Source organism: Mastigoproctus giganteus, chromosome 1 (assembly GCF_048544385.1).
Source record: "Mastigoproctus giganteus isolate SK-2022 chromosome 1, ASM4854438v1, whole genome shotgun sequence".
Classification (NCBI taxonomy): Eukaryota; Metazoa; Arthropoda; class Arachnida; order Uropygi; family Thelyphonidae; genus Mastigoproctus; species Mastigoproctus giganteus.
In genome coordinates this window covers 201,409,947-201,431,480 of record NC_143575.1, presented here as the reverse complement: position 1 = coordinate 201,431,480, position 21,534 = coordinate 201,409,947, and the positions used below count along the sequence as shown (strand labels likewise).

Sequence of the window (21,534 nt, the reverse complement as noted above, 5' to 3'; positions counted from 1 at the left end):
ACTATGCTGCTGCAACAGGATCTGGAAAGGTTGAGCAGATGGGCTGAGAGGTGGCAAATGAAGTTTAACATTGACAAATGTAAAGTACTACACATGGGAAAACAGCAACCCCAGAGCAACGTATCAACTCTGTGGTACTACACTGACAGTGGTAGAGAGTGAAAGGGACCTGGGGGTGGTTGTGCAGGCAGATATGAAGTTCTCTGAGCAGTGCAGACGGGCTGCAAGAGTAGCTCATGGAGTATTGTCAATGATATACAGGAATTTTTCCAGCAGGGATAAGGAGGTGATTATTCCATTGTATAAGGCAATGGTCAGGCCACACCTAGAGTACTGTATACAGGTCTGGAGGCCTCGTTTCAAGAAGGATGTAGAGCTGCTGGAACGAGTACAGAGAAGGGCAACAAGATTAGTGAATGGAACAAAGGGGTGCTCTTACGAAGAAAGGCTTAAGTTTTGCAAATTAGTGTCTGGAGACTAGGCACCAGCGAGGTGATCTGATAGAGGTGTATAAAGCCTTGAATGGTTTAAGCATGCTCAATGCTGATGGGATTCTTCCTCTAGCTCAGAAAAAATCACCTGAGAGGGCATAAATTCAAATTGAGGAAAGACAGATGTAGGATAGACCGTGCGGAAATTTGCCTTTAGCCAGCGGGTGGTTGGTTGGTGGAACAGACTGCCATCCCTTGTGGTGGAGGTTGATAGCCTAAATAAGTTTAAGGCTCAGCTGGACAGGTATTTTGAACGAACAGAGGGGTGAAGTGGAAGTGGGTTTTTTTTTTTTTGGCTGATGCTGCATAAGCTTGCTTTCTTGCATCAAATGCCTCTACTAATGCTAATGCTAATAAAAAAAAAAAACAAAGATGCAGCATTGTTCACCTTGGAACTGAATTGTCTTTCTGGATGAAATCTTCATCAAGGAACTTTTCATTTTGGATTCTGATGATTTAGGACATGATTATAAAGATATATGTTGGAGAAGGAAGAAACACTCTCCTTTGGTCTTGCTTTAACTTCTTTTTCTTTATTTTTACTGGGGGATCCCTTATCTGATCCTCCTCTTTGCTTTCTCTTTCCATCCCACATCCAGTTTCCATACTCTTCCTTCAATTCACCTTTAATCACACTCTCTTGGGAATTTGCCATAGGTTGACGCAGTACGATGATAGTACATCCTGGCTACTTCCTCATGGTGGGAAGTGGTGAACAGGTGTCGCCGCTTCCCACCTGCTAAGAGCCAGGTACTGGCTGACAAAAATACAACAGAACATGTCATTATATTTATACATCCAACACACTACATACAAATGGCCGGTTTTGGCATAAGCTTCACCACAAGATGTACAATAGCGGCTAATGGTGGGGGGAACCCTGGGGTCTGCAATATCAACACATGAATACATCTATGTTTGATATTTGAGGTCCTAAAAAATTAACATCATTTTTTTAAAAATCATTAATAACAATTCTACTTTTAATTTGAACAATGGTAAAATTTCATAAAGATGATTCAGGTCTGCAAATAACTCAGAATTAGGGTGTGTTATTACATCAATTAAATTTTCTGTTTATACTCCAGCACGACAACCAAGTCAGTAGAGTTTACAATAAATCTTCAATACAAATATTTATCGTATTTAGTAGTCACGGGCTTGAACCCCGGTCCACTCAAGGAACACGTGCTATGCACTCTCGCTCCTGACCACTGGGCTATGTCAGGCCTAAATTAGAGTAGTGGCTATCAAACGTTTCTGTCCATGATCCCAAATTGGAAAGCACATTTGCTTTAACAACAGAAATGATACCCAAACCTACTTATCAAATAGCCATAGATTTATAAAATAGAAAAAACAGCAATTGGAAAATATATTTTATATATATAGCAGTAAATCCCTATTGGGAGGAAGGGGTCTTGATTTTTGGAGGAGAGGCATGTGTTGTTTGTAATAGTTCAAGCACTTTGAAGTACACATTAATTTACAAAAGTAAGTATAAGCATAGCTAAATTTAATGTTAAATCTTTATATCATTCACACAGTACCAAGCCTTCTGTGGATTTACTGGATGGCTCTTTTTTGAACTATCATGTTAGACAGGCAACGTGAGAGGACAATACTCTTGATCTGTTATCAGCAGCAAGTCTTCAAGCATTAAGAATATGCAGATAAAAGAACCACTAGATGGCATACACTGATGCATGATTTCCTTAAATAGGTAACTGTTATCGAGGGTAAAGGTCTATAGATTTTTTAAACGTGATTAGGATGAACTTAGACAATTTGAAAAATCTATTCGGTGGAGCCAAAGGATAATGCTACCAACAGTGAATTCTTAATGGGAAGCATTCAGTGTAGTAATCATAAAGGCTACTGGCATTTTATACCAGTTCAGAGATACTGTTCAACACCTGGACCAAAATGGATGTCAATAAAGTGATGAGACTCATGGTAGAGAAAAAAATACATTCGATGCATACAAATTATCAGGTGACACAGAAGCCTACAGTACATAGAAACTAGTCTGCAATTATGTCACAAAGGAGGTTAGGAAAGCTAAGGCAGATTACGAGCAGTCTCTGGCAAAGAAAAGCAGCAAAGACTTCTTTACTTATGTAAACACTACAAGAAATGGGAGGAATCACAATGCTCCACTAGATATGAATCATTTAACAGTTAATGATCCTGCTCAGCTTGCTGACAAACTGAGTAGCTATTTTGCCTCTACATTCCAACGAGTAATTTTTTTAAGGGTGGGAATTCCAGAAGTCTGTAAAATAAATTCTAATAGGGAGCTAAATGATTTTATGATAACTGAGAGGAAAGTAAAAGAGAAATTGTTGAAGCTAAATGTTAAAAAAAAAAAAAAAAAAAAATGCAGCTGGAGTGGATGGGATGTATCTAATTATATTAAGGGAGACAGAAAAGAAGGTAAGCAAACCTTAGCCATAATTAGGAAAGCATCCTTGAATTCATGGGAGGTCCCTATGGACTGGAAATGTGCAAATATATCCCATATACACAAAGGGGAAATCAACGTGTAATAACTAATTTCAGACCTGTTAGTCTGACTTGTTCCATGGAAAATAATGGAACCACTGGTTAAAGAAGTAACGCAGGATCATCTAGACAATGTTGCAATTATACTTCAGACACAGCATGGGTTTGTTAAGGGGTGTTTTTGTCTAACCATGATGATTAGATATAATGATTCAAAGGAATAGTATAGCGCGGGGGTGGCCAACAAGTCAATCGCAGCTTTAATTTTGCTCGATCACGACAAATTTTAAACTTATATAAAAAATAAATTAGTTAAAAATCTAAATGTTATTGTTCCATAATACAAATATTATTATTACAAATCTGTTGAATCACATGAAAATTCAAGCAGTTACGCTGTGGAGAGGATAGTGTTTGTGTCGAACACTTATTTAGTTTACTTAATATTAATAACTGGACAGTACTTATACGTTAATTTAATACCCTTTGATTTAAAGTGAATGCTAGAAAAAAGAGCAAAGCGTATCATTTTCATCAAGAGTGGGAACTAGAATATTTTTTTTTATAATGATAAAAGAAAAATGTTGTTTGATTTACAGCGCTTTTGTGGCCATACCCAAAAAACAGGAAAATTAGAAAGGCACTTCAAAGCACTCCATGGTAAATACCAATCGGATTTTCTGCCTAATAGTGACCTTAGAAAAAATAAATTAAAAGAACCTAAATTCAGATTCACACAACAAAATTTCTTCATGACACCTAACTTACAATCCAAAGCAGAAACTGTAGCGTCATTTAAAGTGTAGCGTCAACCTTGCAAAAAAAATGCAAACCATTTTCTGATGGTCAAAGATGCATTTTTAGAAATAACAGATTCTCTTTTTGAAAATTTTAAGAACAAAAATGAAATTAAAAGTGCTCTTCAAGATCTGCAATTATCTCGAAATTCTGCAATGCAATGTAAAAATGTGAGCGAACAATTGCGTACTCGTTGCTAATTGTGTGTCCTTTTCTTGGTTTTTCGTTTGGTTATTTTTTTAGGAGCATTAGCAACTAAGGCCATATTGCTCTGGGGATATGTGGTGTTCATTCCCTGACCTTTCCGCATCCTCCGTATTTGGTGGTCACGGGCTCGAACCCCAGTCTAATCAAGAAGCGTGTGCTACGCACTGCTGCTCCTGGCTACAGAGGCGCCGTGTCCTTTTCTTTACAAGTGGATGAATCTACAGGTGTCAGTGATACAGCTCAATTGCTCATTTTTATTTGTATGGTTTTCGATGATTCTACCACTAGAGAACAACTGCTGGGTATGGTTTCGTTAAAAGAAAGAACTAAAGGTCTTGATATTTTTAACGCATTCAAAAATTTTATTAAAAAAAAAAAAAAAAACACTATTTAAGCTTGTATAAATAACAATAGATGGAGCCAAAGCAATGATGGGGCATCTTAATGGATTCATAGTATTGTGCCAAAAGGATGATGAATTCCCTGATTTTTTGAGTTACCACTGTATCATCCACCAAGAAGTGTTAGCCAGCAAAATATTAAATACTAAAAGTGTTACGGACATAGCTTTAAAAATCGTGAATTCCCCAGAGGACAATCTCTTCAAAGGTGACTATTCAAAATGCAACTTGATGAAAATGGACCAGATCTGATTTTACACACAGCTCTGAAGTGGCTGAGTCGGAGTAAGTTTCTCCAGAGATTTCGAAATTTGCTGAATGAAACAAAAAAAATTGTTGATCAAAGGGGAGATGATTATCAGCAGCTACAAAATAAGGAGTGGTTGTGTGATCCGGCTATTTTGACAGGTTTTACCAGTAAATTAAGTGATGTGAATTTGGAATTACGAGAAAAAAATAAAATGTGGGTGACATGATTAGTGTATTTCTGTATATAAATATCAATTTTTGGCAATGACTAAGGATCTAAAGGGAAAAAAAATTCATCATTTTGCAAATGTGCAAGATCATTTGCAAAAATATCCTGTTTTTGAATTTAATAGTGAGAAATATGTTTCAGAAATTGCGAAAGTTGTGGATGATTTTGAAACCAGATTCAGTGATTTTAAAACAGTTGAAAACATTGTTCAATATATTTCTTAACCATTTAATGTCGACTTAGATACGAAACAAATTGCAGAAAACACCTAAGATTTTTCACATGGAGAAAATATTACTTGAAAAAAATTAAATGATTACATTGTGAAACGATATCTTCCTAAAAGCCAGATCATCTGAAAAAGACTTTTGATCATATGTTTTCCGAGAAAAGTACCCAGATGTCAAAAATGCAGCGAACTTTTAAATTCCTGTTTTGGTTCCACATATCTATGTGAATCGGTCTTTTCGTATTTTATACAAACAAAGACGAAGAATCGCTCTACTTTTACGGACTTGCATACAGAAGATTCTTGGCCTTATCACAGTATATCCCCGATTTTGAAAGCTTGGCAGATGACATGAAGACACAAACTTTGCATAAATTAAAATTTTAAATACGTATGAATTTAAAATAAGAATTCTGAATTGTATTTAATTTTAAAATTTATAAACAGCATTTTTCAATATATGTTGATTAACTTTTTTAACCATATGCAATGAAATTCTTGAGATGGTAGATCGTGGCACATTTTGAAGAAAAAAAGTAGATCACAAATCTACACAAATCACAAATTAAGTTGGCCACCCCCTGGTATAGTGTATAGTGTGTTTATGTCTAAAGGCACCAGGGGTTTCCCCCCATCACCGCGTATTATATTCTCATGTGAAACAGTACATTGTTGAGGCCAGAGATTTAAAAGTGTGTGGGTTTTGAGAGGTGTAGTGTTGTGTACAAATGTTCATCTGGCCATTTAGCCGTTGGAACCCACCATTGGCCACTCTAAGCCCCGTGGATAGGGCGTAAAAAAAAAAAAAAAAAAACTATCATGGGGGATGAATGCTAGAATTAGAGAGAGAGAGAGAGAGAGAATTTTTTTTTTTTTTTTTTTTTGAGAATGTGATTTAATTTGTATGTAGTTAGATTTTGCAGTGTGGGGCATAAGTTGCCGTATAGGTAGATTGGGGGGAGGGGGGAAGACTAACGAGGGTGAAAGGCAGAAGTATGGGGACGATAGAGAATGTGGCCCCAGGTGGTCAGTGAGGCAGGCCCATGCCCCCACCAGGCGAAAAGAAGTGCGGCAGGGAGAGGAGTAGACAGAAAAAACCGTCTCCTCGCCCACCCCCCCACCAGGGATAGGGAATTGAAGGTGAATAGAGAAGAGCACCCTATTCAGATCGCCAAGTGGCATCACAGTGTGGCTGCAGAGGTCGTATTTATGTCCAGTCTATTGGCATCGCAGTTCCCAGAACAGGTAGCATCCAAGAAGATAGGGTGTCAGAATGGTTGTGGGTCACACATGGGAACGAATCCCATCTGAGATTGCTGCTCATCCAATGCACAGAAGTTCAAAGGTGTTTGCAGCAGAGCTGCAAGAGTCATAGTTGAGTTAGGTCTAGTGATGTCACAGTTTCCAGGACAGTTAGATGCACTCCAGAAGGAAAAGTGTCTGGTTGATTTCAGGTCTCACGTGGGAGAAGGTCCCATCCAAGGTTGCTGTCTGTGCAATGCATTGGAGTTTTTGTCTTAGTCCTCCACTGTGTGATCACGTTCGTTGAAGTGCGAGTTTTGCAGGGGCCCAGTCAGTGGGAGGTCATTGGTAGTTTGTTGCCGGATCTCTGGGATGGTGAAGAGGTAGGGGGGGTTTTTTTTTTTCTGTGGCAATGTGGTCGGAGGCCTGCACAGCAGTTCAAGATGGTGGATAGGAAGGCCATTGTTGTATGGAGAGAAATTTTTTATGGTGGTTGCAACAGAGGAGGTGCCGCAATGGTCCTGCGCCTCATGAAGAGCTCCTGTGCAAAGTGAGTAAGAGCTTTGTAGTGGTCTTCGGATTGTAGCACCAGGTGTTCTGATTTTTGAGCAAGAAGTGAGTATTCATGATGAGGATGCAGCGGAGGTCCTCATAAAACGGACAGCGGTATATTACATGACTCCGTGTTCCCCACAGCTGCAGTCTGGGGAGTCCACGAAGCAGAAAGAGGATAGCTTCGCATTGAAGGAGCCATGCCCTGTGAGTAGGAAGGTGAACAAGCCAGGTAGTGGCTGGATAGCCATTGTGGTTGCCCAGGAATTAACTTTCTCGTTATAGCTCCTTTGGTGGAGTCTGCCCACCTTGCCTGCCATGCTTGTTGTAGATGGGCTGTGAGCCATTGTTTCTCCATGCTTTTGCTATTATTAGGTTCTGTCGTGAATCCTATTCAGTTTTTAGATGTTCCTTTTGATAAGTGATACAGTAAACTGCAACGAATGATTTCCAGGTCTAGGGGAAGGAGCCCCGCAGAAGCTGGAGCACATGAGTGCTTACCATATGCACACTCTCAATGTTGTGAGAAGGAAAGTTCATTACAGATTGTCCAGTTTTCTTCTGTTTATGGCAGTGATTGCTCTATTGAACCAGATGCCTGTGGAATATGAGGCAGCAGGGATGAAAGCTGACCTGTAGAAGAGACACAATGTCCTCTTCTTTAACCCCCAGTCCTATTTCCTGATTTTGGTTAATACATAGTCGACGTGTAGCGAGAATGAAAGGTTCCTGTCTAACACAAGTCTGAGATATTTAAATTCCATGCCTGTGGCATATGAGCAGCAGAGATGAAAGCTGCCCTGTAGAAGAGGAACAATGTCCTCTTCTTTAACCTCCAGTTCTTTTGGGTTACTCTAGTGATCATGGCAGAGTATTTCCTGATTTTGGTTAATACAGAGTTGATGTGTGGGGAGAATGAAAGGTTCCTGTCTAACACAAGTCCGAGATATTTCAATTCCATTGTCAGTTTTACAGTGGTCCTTTGTATTTTTATCTGTGGGGATCTCCGCACATTGAGTGAACTCTTTAAGAGGATTGTGAAGTCTTTGTGGGTGATATATGCAGATAATCTAGGCTTGCCCATCCCTGTAGTGTGTCTATGGCATGATTTGCCATGGCCTCCAGTTGGGGCCCTGCTATCGGCTTTGAGCAGTAGCATAAGATCATCTGCGTAGGCAAGGGCGTTAACTCTGCTAAGGTTTTGGTTAAGAAAGCCGTCCAGGATCAGTCTCCACAGGAGAGGTCCGAGAACTGAACCTTGTGGGCACCCTAGGTGTACAGTATGAGTTATGTGGCAGTATGGATTGCTTACAATGATTCTTTGGTTGGAGAGATATGCCGGTATGCAGCTATACAAGTCACGGGGGGGGGGGGTATTGGCCTCCCAGAATCTGCTGAGGATGCTTGCCCAAAGTGAGTCAAAAGCTCTGGCAAAGTCTATGGATATTGCAAGGAAATATTTACGAGTGCAGTTGTTAATTGCATTAGTAATGTGCTGTAATGTGTCCACCATGGAGCAGTCCCTTCTGAAGTCATACTGGTTTGGGGACGGCAGGCCTGCATTCTGGTAGTGGAATTCAATCTTATTGTGGAGCAAGTGCTTGAAGCAAGTAAGATCGGTCTGTATGACTCCGGGAGGTCTGGTGGCTTCATTGGATTTTTCAATAGCAATTTGACTCTAGTAGATCTCCAGTCCAGTGGGAAGTAGCCTTTGGCCAGACAGTGATTGAATAGGTCAAGGATAGTTTCCAGGATGTACTCTACAGCTTGTTTAATAATTTCCAGCTCTAGATAATCCTGGCCAGGTGCTTTCCTATTCCAGAGGCTTGCTACCGTGATGTGGAATTCAGCCTGAGTGAAGGGGGCCTCTGTTTCTGAGGGACAGTAGGCAGTTTTGTTCTCACACAGTTTGATCTGTTCTGGTGAAGTGGAGATTGCATCCAGAATGTTATCAATTGTTTCTTGCCAGGTTCTGGTATATGTGCCTTGAGAGGTTTTAGTAGCTGGGACAACCTCACCCTTGGGGAGTCTGTTCATCACCACCCTATATACGACACCCCAGGGGTTGGTTGGTTATTAGGATTTTTATGGTGCATCAGCAACTAAGGCTATAGTGTGCCAAACACCCCAGGGGTCCTTGTATCCAGTTGTTGTGACCAGGGTTTCCCAGGAGTGTCATTTCCTAGTTTGTATTTGGGCGTATACTCATTTCTGGCCTCACGGTACCGGTGTCTTAGGACTTCAACCTCTGCGGCCAGCCAGGTCCAGCGTGCCTGCTGAAAGCTTCTAGGTCCTGCATTCACCTCCTGTCTAAGCATCTGGAGCTCAGAGCACCACCAAGGAACAGCAGCCAGGGAGAGTTTCTTCCTCCTAATGGCTGTTTTGGCAGCTTCAGTAATGACAGAGGTGACAGCACGCTGGTGTTGGTCGGGGGTCAAAGGCTTGAGTGAGATCAGCTAACTTATCCTTGAAAAGAGTCCAGTTGGCCTTGTCGACTGCGTATCTATGGAGAGTTTGTCTGACAATGTGTTGTCTGAGGAAGGATCGATGCAGCTGGAAGATTATAATCCTGTGGTCAGAGGTGGTCCAGTCCTATCTGACTATCCATTGTGACAAGTGGGCAGCAGCAATGGAGCAACTGGCTAAGCTGATATCTATTACAGCTTCCCAGAGGGTACTTGAGAAAGTTGGTGGATTGATTCAGGATGGTAAGACTACTGTTGATGAGAAATTCCTCAAGTCGTTATCCACTGCACGAGCCCCGGCATTCGGGGGTTGTGGTATGCAATGCTGGTGATCTGCATTTAACATCTTGTGCAGATAATTAATTTGGTGTTTGGTAGTTCTTGATGAAGGCTTTGGAGGTATATGACTGCTGGAAGGATATCTTCACCCTGCCTACGGTATAAGGACACTGCAGAGAATTCACCTAACGGAATTATAATGTGGGCACAGGCAGCCCAACTTAACATAGATGTGTAATTTTGGTAACCATGAGGTCAGGGTTGCAGACCACGATAACTGCCCACGGAGTGTCACTGTCAGTTTGGATGGCATTAAACATAAGAGGATACCCTCTTACTTTCTTATTGTGTGTATATGGCTCTTTCAAAAAGAGCAGGTCTAAGTTCTCCTCTTTGGCCTTGTGCTTTAGTTGTGTGGTGGCTGCCTTGGCCCTTTGGCCATTATGTTGAGAGAATTTAACAGTGATTATATTATATTTCTTATGAAAACTCCCCATAATTTATTCTAGATTGTTGGGTATTATTGGCTTTAATGTAGACCAGGCATTTGTTGTCTCTGATTGAGTGGTTGGCAGCCATTTTATGGGTCTTGCAGGTAGGAGGTGATGCCTTGTTCGGGCAGGTGCTGAAGTCATGGCCGATACATGTGCAGTAGCCACAGGTAGGCAGAGGTTGCGCACATGTATGATTAGGTGGCCAAAGCAGCAACACTTAAAGCACTTTAGGATGTCTGCCCCAGTTGAGGTAGACTCTAGTTCCAGGGCAGTGGGGGCAAGTTCCACTACCCAGTTTGTGCTATTGCCATTTCGGGCCTTGGTCTGATACTTGGGAGTTAAGGTCACTTGGTTCTGCCTCTGGAAAGGCCTGTTTCAAATTTCTTCTGTAGAGCTCATCTTTCAACTTGGTTGGGGAAAATGGTCCATGTCAAATATCTGGATTGATGGTCTCTTTCTCCTGGGAGGCTCCACAAGCAAGGCCAGCGTGGACATATTGGGATGGTTTATTGTTTTGTTTGCTTCCTCTTGGGTCACAGTTTCAATAATTACTCCGACATTTTGCATTTTGTGAATCGACCTGATCCTAGTGGTCTTAAAGCCTTAGGTTGGTTTATTACAGAGGTCTTAACCTCTTCGCTAATGTGGTGGTTGGTTTTAGTACCACCAGATGTGGGCATTGCAGCAGAGTCTTCTTCTTGCTATAGTTGCAGGCAGGTCCCTGTTGTTTTTCTGTTCCGTTCCTCAGCACATTAGCATAGGTGGGGACATGCTGTTGCATTTTAGTTGCCCCACCATCCAGATATGCCTCCAGTTTCACAGCAGTTGTTTCATATTGTGTTTGTCTGGTGAAGAATTGTCTCCAACTTTGCCAGAGGGAGACAATCTGTCCCCTAATATAGATAGTTATCCCAGTTGTTGGAGTCTTTCATGAGATCCTCTAGGGCATTGTGCAAGATTAAAGTTTTTTTTGCACACTGTGCCCTCAGGCAAAGAGGGCTCCAGGGGGGCCTCTGGTTGTTTTGTCTCCTCAATCAAATCAATTTGTGGGATGGAACCCACCTAAGTGTCCTTTAGTTTAGCACTCTGGCTCCTCGTTTCTCTCTCTCTCTCTCTCTCTCTCTCTCTCTCTCTCTCTCTCTCTCTTTCTGATTTGGGCATGACGAACTTCTTGTATTTCTTTTTCGAGGCTGGTATAGGTCTTGTCTCATCCATTGGTGTCAGGGGGGGGGACAAGTCAGGTCTAGTTGAGTCATATTACCCGGGCTCACATCTGGTGAGTATGGGCTTGGCACACCCAGGGTCCTGAGCCAGTTGACTTTCAGTGCTTTCCTGGGATTCTTGGTTCATTCTGGCAGTAATGCGGATAATCGGATATATCTGGATAATCGGGATCCTGATGTCTTCTCAGGGTAGGATTTGAAGTTTGAAGCAGAATGACGCCTTCCACAAGTCCATGGGAAAATTTGTCTCCCAGAGACAATGAAGTTTTCCTATGAAGTTTTGGGGTTTCCCCACAGTCACATGAGGGAGGGGAGGAAATGGCCAAACTTAAAGTAGTCTTAGAGTAACGGGCTACTTTTCACTGGGGTTTTTGGGGTTGCAGAACACGAGGACGAGATCAGTTTTTCCCCACAAAACAAGCATGAGCGAAGATACCGGTTGTCCATGATGAGTCTATGGGGGGGGTACGCACATCAGACATAGTTTGTTCTTAAAATGCTGACAATACTACTTCTTGAATTTAGTGGGGCAGTGAGAAGGTGGTTTCAGAGGGCAACTACTGAAAAGAGGTGGTATAGTGTGACCAAGTAGTGGTCGCTAAGGGAGGCTTATACAGCAAGTGACATTCAGCTATGATTGCACTACTAGTTCCATACAAAGTCTATGGTTAAGTAACCCATTATTTCCATCTCATTAAATATCAGTTTTAATGCAAAAGAAAGGTTGGAATGTATTCTCCATGCAAATTTACACAAAGGGGAACTCCACTCCCCAGTCAAAGTACTGCAGTTTAGCCGCAGCGAGCAGACCCATTATCACTAGCATTGGATGAATTACGAGCTAAAATACACTGTAAACACAATAATAGCAAGAAACTATTCTCACCACATTGTTCCTCTTCCTTATTCACCTCAGTATGGCAAAAATCACAAGTAAAAACTACACTGTGAGAACAATATATACAGAGAGATCGCACGTGTGTACTGAAGCGCGGCCATTACGAAAAAGAAAAAAAACTTTTTTAGCATTATCAAAGGCACATGATACAAGAAAGCAAGCTTATATAGCATCAGCAAAAAAAAAACAAAAAACACCCACCCTTCTCACATTTCACCCATCCACTCGCTCCAAATGTTTGTCTACTTCTGCCTTGAATCTATTTAAGCTATCTACTTCTACAATGACAGATGGAAATTTGTTCCACCAATCAATCACCCGCTCGCTGGCTAAAGAGAAACTTCAGCACATCGATCCTACAACTGTCTTTCCTTAATTTCAGTTTATGCCCTTTCAGGTGATTATTATGAGCAAGAGGAAAAATCCCATCAGCATTGAGCAGGCTCAAACAATTCAAGCCTTTATACACCTCAATCAGATCACCTCGCAGGTGCCCAGTCTCCAGACACTGTAATTTGCAAAACTTAAGCCTTTCTTTGTAAGAGCAACCCTTCGTTCCATTCACTAATCTTGTTGCCTTTCTCTGTACTCGTTCCAACAGCTCTAAATTCTTCTTAAAATGAGGCCTCCAGAACTGAATACAGTACTCAAGGTGTGGCCTTGAATACTGTTGCAGACCATCTGCACTGTGCAGACGGTTTGTACCAACATACTTAATCTAAGTATGTGTGGTACTACACTGTCAGTGTAGTACCACACCGTTGATACATTACTATGGGATTACTGCTTCCCATATGCAGTACTTTACATTTGTCAATGTTAAACTTCAGTTTCCACCCCTCAGCCCACCTGCTCAACTTTTCTAGATCCTGTTGTAGCAGCATAATCATTAACAACCCTGCTGACCTTCATATCATCTGCAAACTTTGACATTAAGCTTGATATACTTTCATCAATATCATTGATAAATATAGAAAACAACAAAGGGCCCACTGAACCCTGGGGAACTCCACTAAACAACAAAGGGCCCACTGAACCCTGGGGAACTCCACTAACATTTGTCCATGAAGAGCAGTGTCCATTGATTACCACTGTCTGTCATCTCCCACCCAACCATCCCTTTATCCATTGTAGCAACCTACCCTTAATGCCATACCTCTCCAATATGAACAGCAATCTTCCATGTTCAACAGTATCAAAAGCTTTCCTGAAATCCAAGTATATGATATCAAAATTATTCTTTGCGCCCAGATTCTTTGTGACTACATCACAGTATCCAATCAAACTGGTCAGACAAGACGTCCCCTTAACAAACCTATGCTGTGTCCAAGCTATAACTGAAGTCCCTAGATGATCCTGCAATGCTTCTTTAACCAGTGCCTCCATTACTTTCCCTGGAACAGAAGTTAAACTAACAGGTCTGTAATTACCTGTCTCCCTTTGATTCTCCTTTGTGGATTGGGGTCACATTTTCACATCTCCAGTCAATGGGTACCTCCCCTGAGTCCAAGGAAACTCTCATAATCATGGCTAAGGGTTTGCTTACTTCATTTGCTGCCTCCTTTAATATAACTGGATAGATTCCATCCACCCCAGGTGCCTTTCTTATGCTTATCTTCAATAATTTCCCCTCCACTTTACTCTCAGTTATTACAAAATCATCAAGCTCACTGCCAGAGTTTAACTCACCTCTGGCATTCCCCCTCCCTGAATAACTCCTCATGTGTGAATGTAGATGCAAAATACTCATTTAGTTTGGTAGCCACCTGAGCAGGATCATCAACAGTTGAACCATCAATATTCAGTGGACCAATCTGATTGAGTCAACTCAATGTATATTAGTTTAGGCAACACCTAAATAAAATATATTAAAAACTCCACGTGGTATAAGAGTGGTAATTAGAAATATTATAATTTAACAGCGCACAAAGTTTTTGAATGACATACAGCAATTTTGACAGGAGGGTTAAGTGGTAATTATCTCATTGTATAAGGCAATAGTTAGACCACGTCATGAGTACTGCATACAGGTCTGTAAGCCTCATTTTAGGAAGAATGTGGATCTGTGGAACCAGTATGGAGAAGAGCAATGAGACTAGCAAGGGAAACAAACAAAGGGTGCTCTTACCAAGGAAGGCTTCAAGCACCTGTGAGAGTTCTGATTGGGATGTTTAAGTCTTTGAATGGTTTGAGCAAGTTCAACATTAATGGGATTCTTCCTTTTGTCAGACTGCAGACATGGAGGTGGTATAAATTTTAACCGAGGAAGGACTGTTGCCGGATAGATGTGGCAGAAATTTGCCTTCAGCCAGCATTACCACTACTAATATATTTGCACTTGTTCTGAAAGGGGGAATGTGAAATTTATGATGTATTTTAAGGGAAGCAAGGTATAAAAGTTTGGGTACCACTGATATAGTAAATCGTTAAATTTCTTCAAATTAATTTTATCTTCAAACTGGGTATGGGAAACACAAATTATTTTATCAGGGTATTTCTTCACAGAAACTGCTGAAATACTTTTGGAATATTGTCAAATATCTGGTGAATAATTTATAATTGCAACGGTATCATAAACATCAAGAAAAATATTAAATCTTTTGTACTTTATTGAATTACTCTGAATGATATACACAAATCGTGACAAAATTAATGACTTTTTTTTTTTTAATATATTTGGATAAATAAACAGTTGTCACCAATTCATTAAAAAGCCCTTGTGTCCCAAGTCAAGGTTGGAACTCTGAGTTTGAAAACTGGTACCTCAGGAGAAGTTCAAAATATCCCTTAATAAAAATTTTTTTTTTAAAAAAGTGCTATTTTAAAAATACTTATTTTCTTTCTACATATCTTTTTACTGTGATTTGTATTTAAATAAATTATATCTTCCACACTGATGTCGAAATTCTTTGGGCAATGCTAGAAACTTGCATACACATCTTACATAAAACAGGGCTTTCTTGATATCTACTGTTATTATTATTATTAATAATAATAATAAAAAAAAAGGCTTCTCAGCCACACATTAAAAATGAACTAGATGCAACTACCGAAAATGTATACTGCAATTAATGTTGCACGAGGACACTCAGCTCCACTGCAGAACCAACCATAAAACAAAATATTATATGAATTATGACATTTATATGCAAATTTAACAGAAATTATTATAATGCTGACTCTTCCAAGATAACAGTCTGTCCAAATGTAAAGAGACTTGAAGGAATAATATAAAATTAAGTGCCAAAACTGAAATGTACATTGTAATTACTCCACTATGAAGCATATTCTTACCTTCAACAATTCGGCACTCATGAAAGGCATAATAATATTAAGTCCATAGAGGGCTATATCTGCAGCAGATACTACAGGCTCCTCAGAGTCTTGCTGGCTCGGGGGAACAAATACTAAAGCTTCGTCTGTTACACGAACTAAAACTAGAAAATGTAACACAAAAGTGATGACAAGATTTTAATTATTTATAATGAAAATGTTAATATACCACAACTTTTATTTTATTCAATGGTTTTTAACATTTTAACTTATAATAAACAATTTGACCTAATCTGGAACAATGTTGAGTAAGATTTAAAATACTGTCCTGTGTTGATTTGGTAATAAATGTATTTGAAAAGTCAAACTGTTTTCAAAGATATTTGAGAATACATGTTATAAATGTTAACAGTTAGCACTATCATCATTACACATTTAATTTAATTCTAAGTTTGATTTACTAAAACTTTTAATTCTACTATTTAATTCATTAAAAAAATTTTAAGAATTCCATAATAATAACCTTTAGTTACTGTCTTTGCAGTCACTGAAGAAGTGGTAAGAAAATAACACAAAATGTTTGATTCCATTATGTACATATTTCCAATTTGGAAATGAACATAATAATACTAAAGTAGGTTCTGAGTGCTTTTTTATTATCTTCAAGTAATTTCTACTTGGACACATCTACATGTATATACAGAAAATGCCATTAACTAGATCACACTGTCCACCTCTGACAGCCTCAGAAATGCAAAGTCAACTGCTAGAAGGCTTGAAGTGACATCTGATATGAGCAGTCTTGTTTACAATAACCCAGGTGTGCAATGCATTCCTAACATTTACAACCTGCTACTTTTGACCATATGTACCAACACAATGTTATAAAGTTAAGATTGGTACATATGGTGAAAGGGCTTACTTGTATTTTGCTTTGCAAAAGTTAAGGTTGCTCTCTCTCTACTCAGTTTTTCAAAAAGAAGGCATGCTGAAAATGTTCTTGAATTGAAATTGAAAACAAACTGATGAAATAGGAGATTGTATAAGATTTCAGAGCACACAAAAATTACAACTGCTCCCAAGGACATCAAGGTCATCAGCAATTAATCACTACCAAGCAGAGATTTAAAAGGACACCACAATGTACCCACAAATAAAAATTGTAAACCCTTAAGCAAGGAAAAATTATTCAACGTATTATTAACGTACTTGGAAAAAAGACTTCCACATTAGTCGCATTACATAAAACTATCCAATACACAAAAGCATTCACAGTTCATCATGAATGTGATATATCATTGATGCCTAGCATCTAGGTGCAACTGTTGAGAGTATACTCACTCATTCCTCTCAAGCTGCGACCAAAAATGGCAATCTGTGTATCCCGAACCAACACAATCATCAAAAGCATTCTTGAAAAAAAAAAAAAAAAAGTGTGAAAACATAACTTTTTTTTTTTTTTCAAGAATGCTTTTCACTTTTTTTCCAGCACCTGAGAATTTACTAACTAAAATGAACATCCATATTCATTCTCAAGCTTTAAAGTCTGATTTACATCAACAACATAGGGAGACAATGATGAAGTCCTATGAAAATAGTAAAAGTCAAGTTACAGAATTCCACTCTGTTTTTGCAACCAATTGAGAATGAGAGAGAAATCATCGGTAATCACAAGAAAAGAGAGTTTGGCAATGCTAGTGCTATTGGGTGTAAGCTTCATTAGTCTGTAAGGGTGATTCATGACTATAATAATAGGCTCCAGTTCTATGAACCTTGCTACAAACACCATCCAGCCTGTTGCATCTATAACAAGCAGATTGTCACTGCCCAAGCACTACTCTAGGCAGAAGAACCCTATAGACAGACAAGATGGCAAATCATTCCCAACCATTCTGCAGCTATTATTTCATCCTCATATCACAGACCAATCACACAACTATATCTGGGTCATCTTAGGCATCACCATATCAAAGCAAGTCTGCCCAACTGGATACTCCCTGCATCATACACAATTCATTCCCAAAACTGGTATGAAACTGACTTCAAAATAACTGCCTTCCCAGGGTTATCCACACCTCAGCTACCAGATAGTAAATGTTCCTATGTTTAATATTGACCTTATCATAAAAAACCACTTCATTCATAGCATGCACAACTATTCATTCTCAAGGCTTCTCCTCTGTTCTCTAAGGTCTTTGTACCATGGCTTGCATACCAAATAACTCCACAAATAATTAAGAGTGAAATTAAAGACCTTCTTGTACCTCAACTCACTAGTTGTCACTTGTGTTCTCAGTTAAACGTCTCAAAAGAAATGTCTTTCTTTCACAGCTGCAGATCATGTTCTGCTGTTAGAGGAGCAGTAGCAGATCCAAAAAAAATGACAGGAGGGGAACCATTGTTGACAGGGGAGCACCATTTTGTGCGCTAAAATGGCAATCACATTAGCATCAGTGTTGCCGACTGTAGTCAATTGAAAATAGCTGAGACAATGAAAAAATCTGATTTACATACTAGCTTCATTTTTCTTTTTTCTCTTTCCTTTTCTGCACCTTTAAATTTTCATTTGCAATCCATGCCTATCAATTATTTTTAAAAATTCCTTATTTCACTTCATTAAAAGTAAAATAAAGAAATTTTATTAAAAGACATTAACATCCTATGCTGACAATGAAAAAAAAAAAAAAAAAAAACCCATTTTTTTTGTAGCTAGCTAAAGGGAATTTACACGATTGGAATGTTTTCCGAAAAACAACGGGGACTTGCACGGTTCCCTATAAGCTGCTCATGTGCACAGCCGTGCACTGATCTCTATGAAGTTGCCCAGGTGCTTTTACTTCCCGCGCACACAGCCGACATACTAGATGGCGACAGGAGTATTAGTGGAAGAATGGATACAGAAAGGGGGGATAGCTCACGCCATAAGATTCACTACTGCATGACATGTTCCCACATCTTTTATTTACAAATACATAGTGCATAGTGAAAAGTTATACGTATTGATTTTTATTTATCTGAAAAAAATTATTACATTACGAATATATAAAGGACTGTGGCAGTTGTAGTTTATATTGTATGTTTTTAAGGCGAGTTTATTGTTATAAAAATAATATAAATACCATATAATAGGGGAGGTCAGCATTTTTACATCCCGTCCACTCAACCACCCACCCACACACAGTATGTGCGCCAACCGGGCTAGCCAGGTGGGTAGAGTGCCTGCCTGGCAAACCAAAGGTCGCGGGTTCGAATCCCGCCTCAGGCTTGGATCAAAGTACTGCAAAAATCGTGGGAGGTGCATTATGGCCACAGAAGCTGATGTGCCAACAACTACCAAAAAAAAAAAAAAAAAAAAACCCACACAGTATGTGTGTGTGTGTGTGGGGGGATTATAAGGAAATGTATTGTGAGCGTGAAAATTTTCAAAGTCGAGTTTTTTATTATTAATTAATACTAATTAATACGTAAAAATATGTGGACGGATCTACTGATCTGAATTTTTTTTTTTTTTTTTTTTTAATGTATAACCAAAAATGTTTAGTATTACTTCATATTTTATTGAAGAAAGTAAAATATGAAATATTAAACTATTTTAATAATGCATTATAGATTTGTGATTTTTCCAAATATTTTATAACAACTTCATTTATAAAATACAGAGAATTAATAAAATTCTTTAATTTTAAATTTTTTCAGATAAAAAATGTCCAAAAGAAAAACTGAAGATGTAAATACTGTAAATAAAAAAAACTTGCAAAACATTTAAAAAGGACTGGCTTTTAAAACAAATTGATGCTGAAATTCCATCATCAAACAAAAAGCAAAGCCGAAAACTAGGAGATATTTTTCAATACAATGAAGAAAATGGTGTTGTCTTGTGTACTTTTTTGTGCAGAAGCAAAAGTCGCAGGAGAATTTAGTACAGGAAGAAAATAAGAATGGAAAGTAGATTATTTAAAGTGGCATCTAAGTCAGAAGATACATATAATTTTAAATATTTTGACGGAAACTGTAGAAGTACGTAACATAAAAAAGGAAAGTAGTGAACAATTGAAATCAAATTTTGATACGGTTAAGGTTTTAATTAATGATGTGATATTAGTCATAAAAATTAATGCATCAATGTACAAGACATTCATGAACACAGGGAAAAATTTTTAGTACAGTATACCTAAAAATTGGAGAAGCAAAAATTATTCATTTGAATTTGTTGAATGCATAAATTCTATTCTCATAAAATATATCCTGAACAAAATAAGAGAATCTACTTTCCACACATTAATTGCAGACGAAATTTGTTTTACAGGTAGTTCTCGACTTTACGAGTTAATTTGTTCCTAGCACGTAAAACGGGAATTTATTTCCCATACACAAAATGTTAAAAATAGAGGTTACATTTTCAAAAATGAAATTAGTTAGCTAATTAGTTTATGTTTATTGACAATGATTGATTTATCGAAAGAAATGAAAATGTAGCCTGTAAAATCAGGCAAATTATAATAATAGAAAAATTATTTACGACTTACAAATGTTAAAGAATGTTTATTATTCATCATCATAGACTAAATGCACACTCATTGATCACTCATTATTGACTCGGCACTCGGTGGTTTGTTGCACAAGGAGTCATCTTCTTCAGAAATGTTTCAAGAAGTGTTTGTTTCCAAGATAATCTTCTCTTTTAATTATAAATTTCATGATTGCATGCATAAGCATTTTTTAACGGCACACACAAATTGAAACTAACATGATTTGCGTGGAGTAAAAAGTTTACAAAGCTTTAAAAAAGGGAATGAAGAGAAGATTCTGAAAATTTATTTATGTTTTTTATACGATTGAAGATTTCAGTAAGAGAGAAACACATTTTACCATAATAACATAAAAAACCACACAATTCCAGCTATCGGTATTTTCGGAAATGCATGAAGATCGAGTTTACTACCCGTTTATAACTGCTTGCAGTAACAGAAAAGCCCAATAAACCGGAAAGTGTGAATTGCTTTTATCGTTTTATGGTCGTGACCTCCAGAAATGTGCTTTAGAAAAATTTTACAAAGGTATTTAAAATTGATTCTTATAACAGAACATATGATAACAATGAAAGTGTAGTGCATTTTAATGATTTGAATTGGTAATTAATACAATTTACAAACCATGCTCATGACCGTGAGCATGATTTGTAAAGTCATGAACGTGGCCTTAACGTCACGCTCATGACCTTAAAAATGACATTTTAGACAGATAAATAGCTTAGTTATACAGATAAAATTTCAACTTCTGAGATCTTGAAACGAATTACCAAAAAACAATGTGTTATTGGGTTCACATTACGATATTTTAACGATATGATGGTGTCTCTGGAACTGATTAATATCGTAAAGCGGTGTACACTGTATTGTATAGCTATGCATGTGGTTTGGAATGCAGTATTTATGAATGTTTAACATTCATTTTTTTGCAATTAATGTTCATATTTTCGATTTTGTTGATACTTGATGCTTGGGAGAAAAAAACTCGTAAAGTGAGAACTGCCTGTACTGATATTTCAGTGCAAGAAATATTAATTTTGAATTTTAAATTTTTAGTGAAAAATGAATGAAATTAAATTTTGAGTGAAATATTACAAAACAATATTTGGAGGTATTTTGAGGCTTAAACTCTGACAGTATGTCCATTTTAGAAAAAATAAAATTTTTGTACGACGAATATAATCTTGATATTCAAAAGATGGTAATGTTTACGTCAGATGGAGCAAGCATTATGCTTGGAAGGAAAAAAATGGAGTAGCAGCAATTCTCAAAAAGGAAATATTACACCTCTCTGAACAACATTGTGTTGCACACCGAGAAGATTCAGGATTGGACGATGCATGGAAAAATGTATCTATTATGCAAAATATAGAGACATTGCTTAGAACTGTATACACAATGTTTAGCAGGTCTAGCATAAAAAAAGGAAAATAAGAAGAACTAGCCCAGGTTACAGAACGTGATGTTGTA

The 21,534-nt window shown here is 38.3% G+C and overlaps 1 protein-coding gene across 1 annotated transcript in view; it reads right to left on the bottom strand.

Moving 5' to 3' along the window:
• LOC150091450 (exportin-4-like) overlaps window positions 1–21,534 on the bottom strand; it is a 748,459-nt gene that overhangs the window by 66,883 nt on the left and 660,042 nt on the right. The window contains exon 20 of the mRNA XM_090383995.1: window positions 15,557–15,699. Coding sequence (XP_090240121.1) covers window positions 15,557–15,699 — 143 coding nt within the window. The remainder of the gene's footprint in view (window positions 1–15,556; window positions 15,700–21,534) is intronic.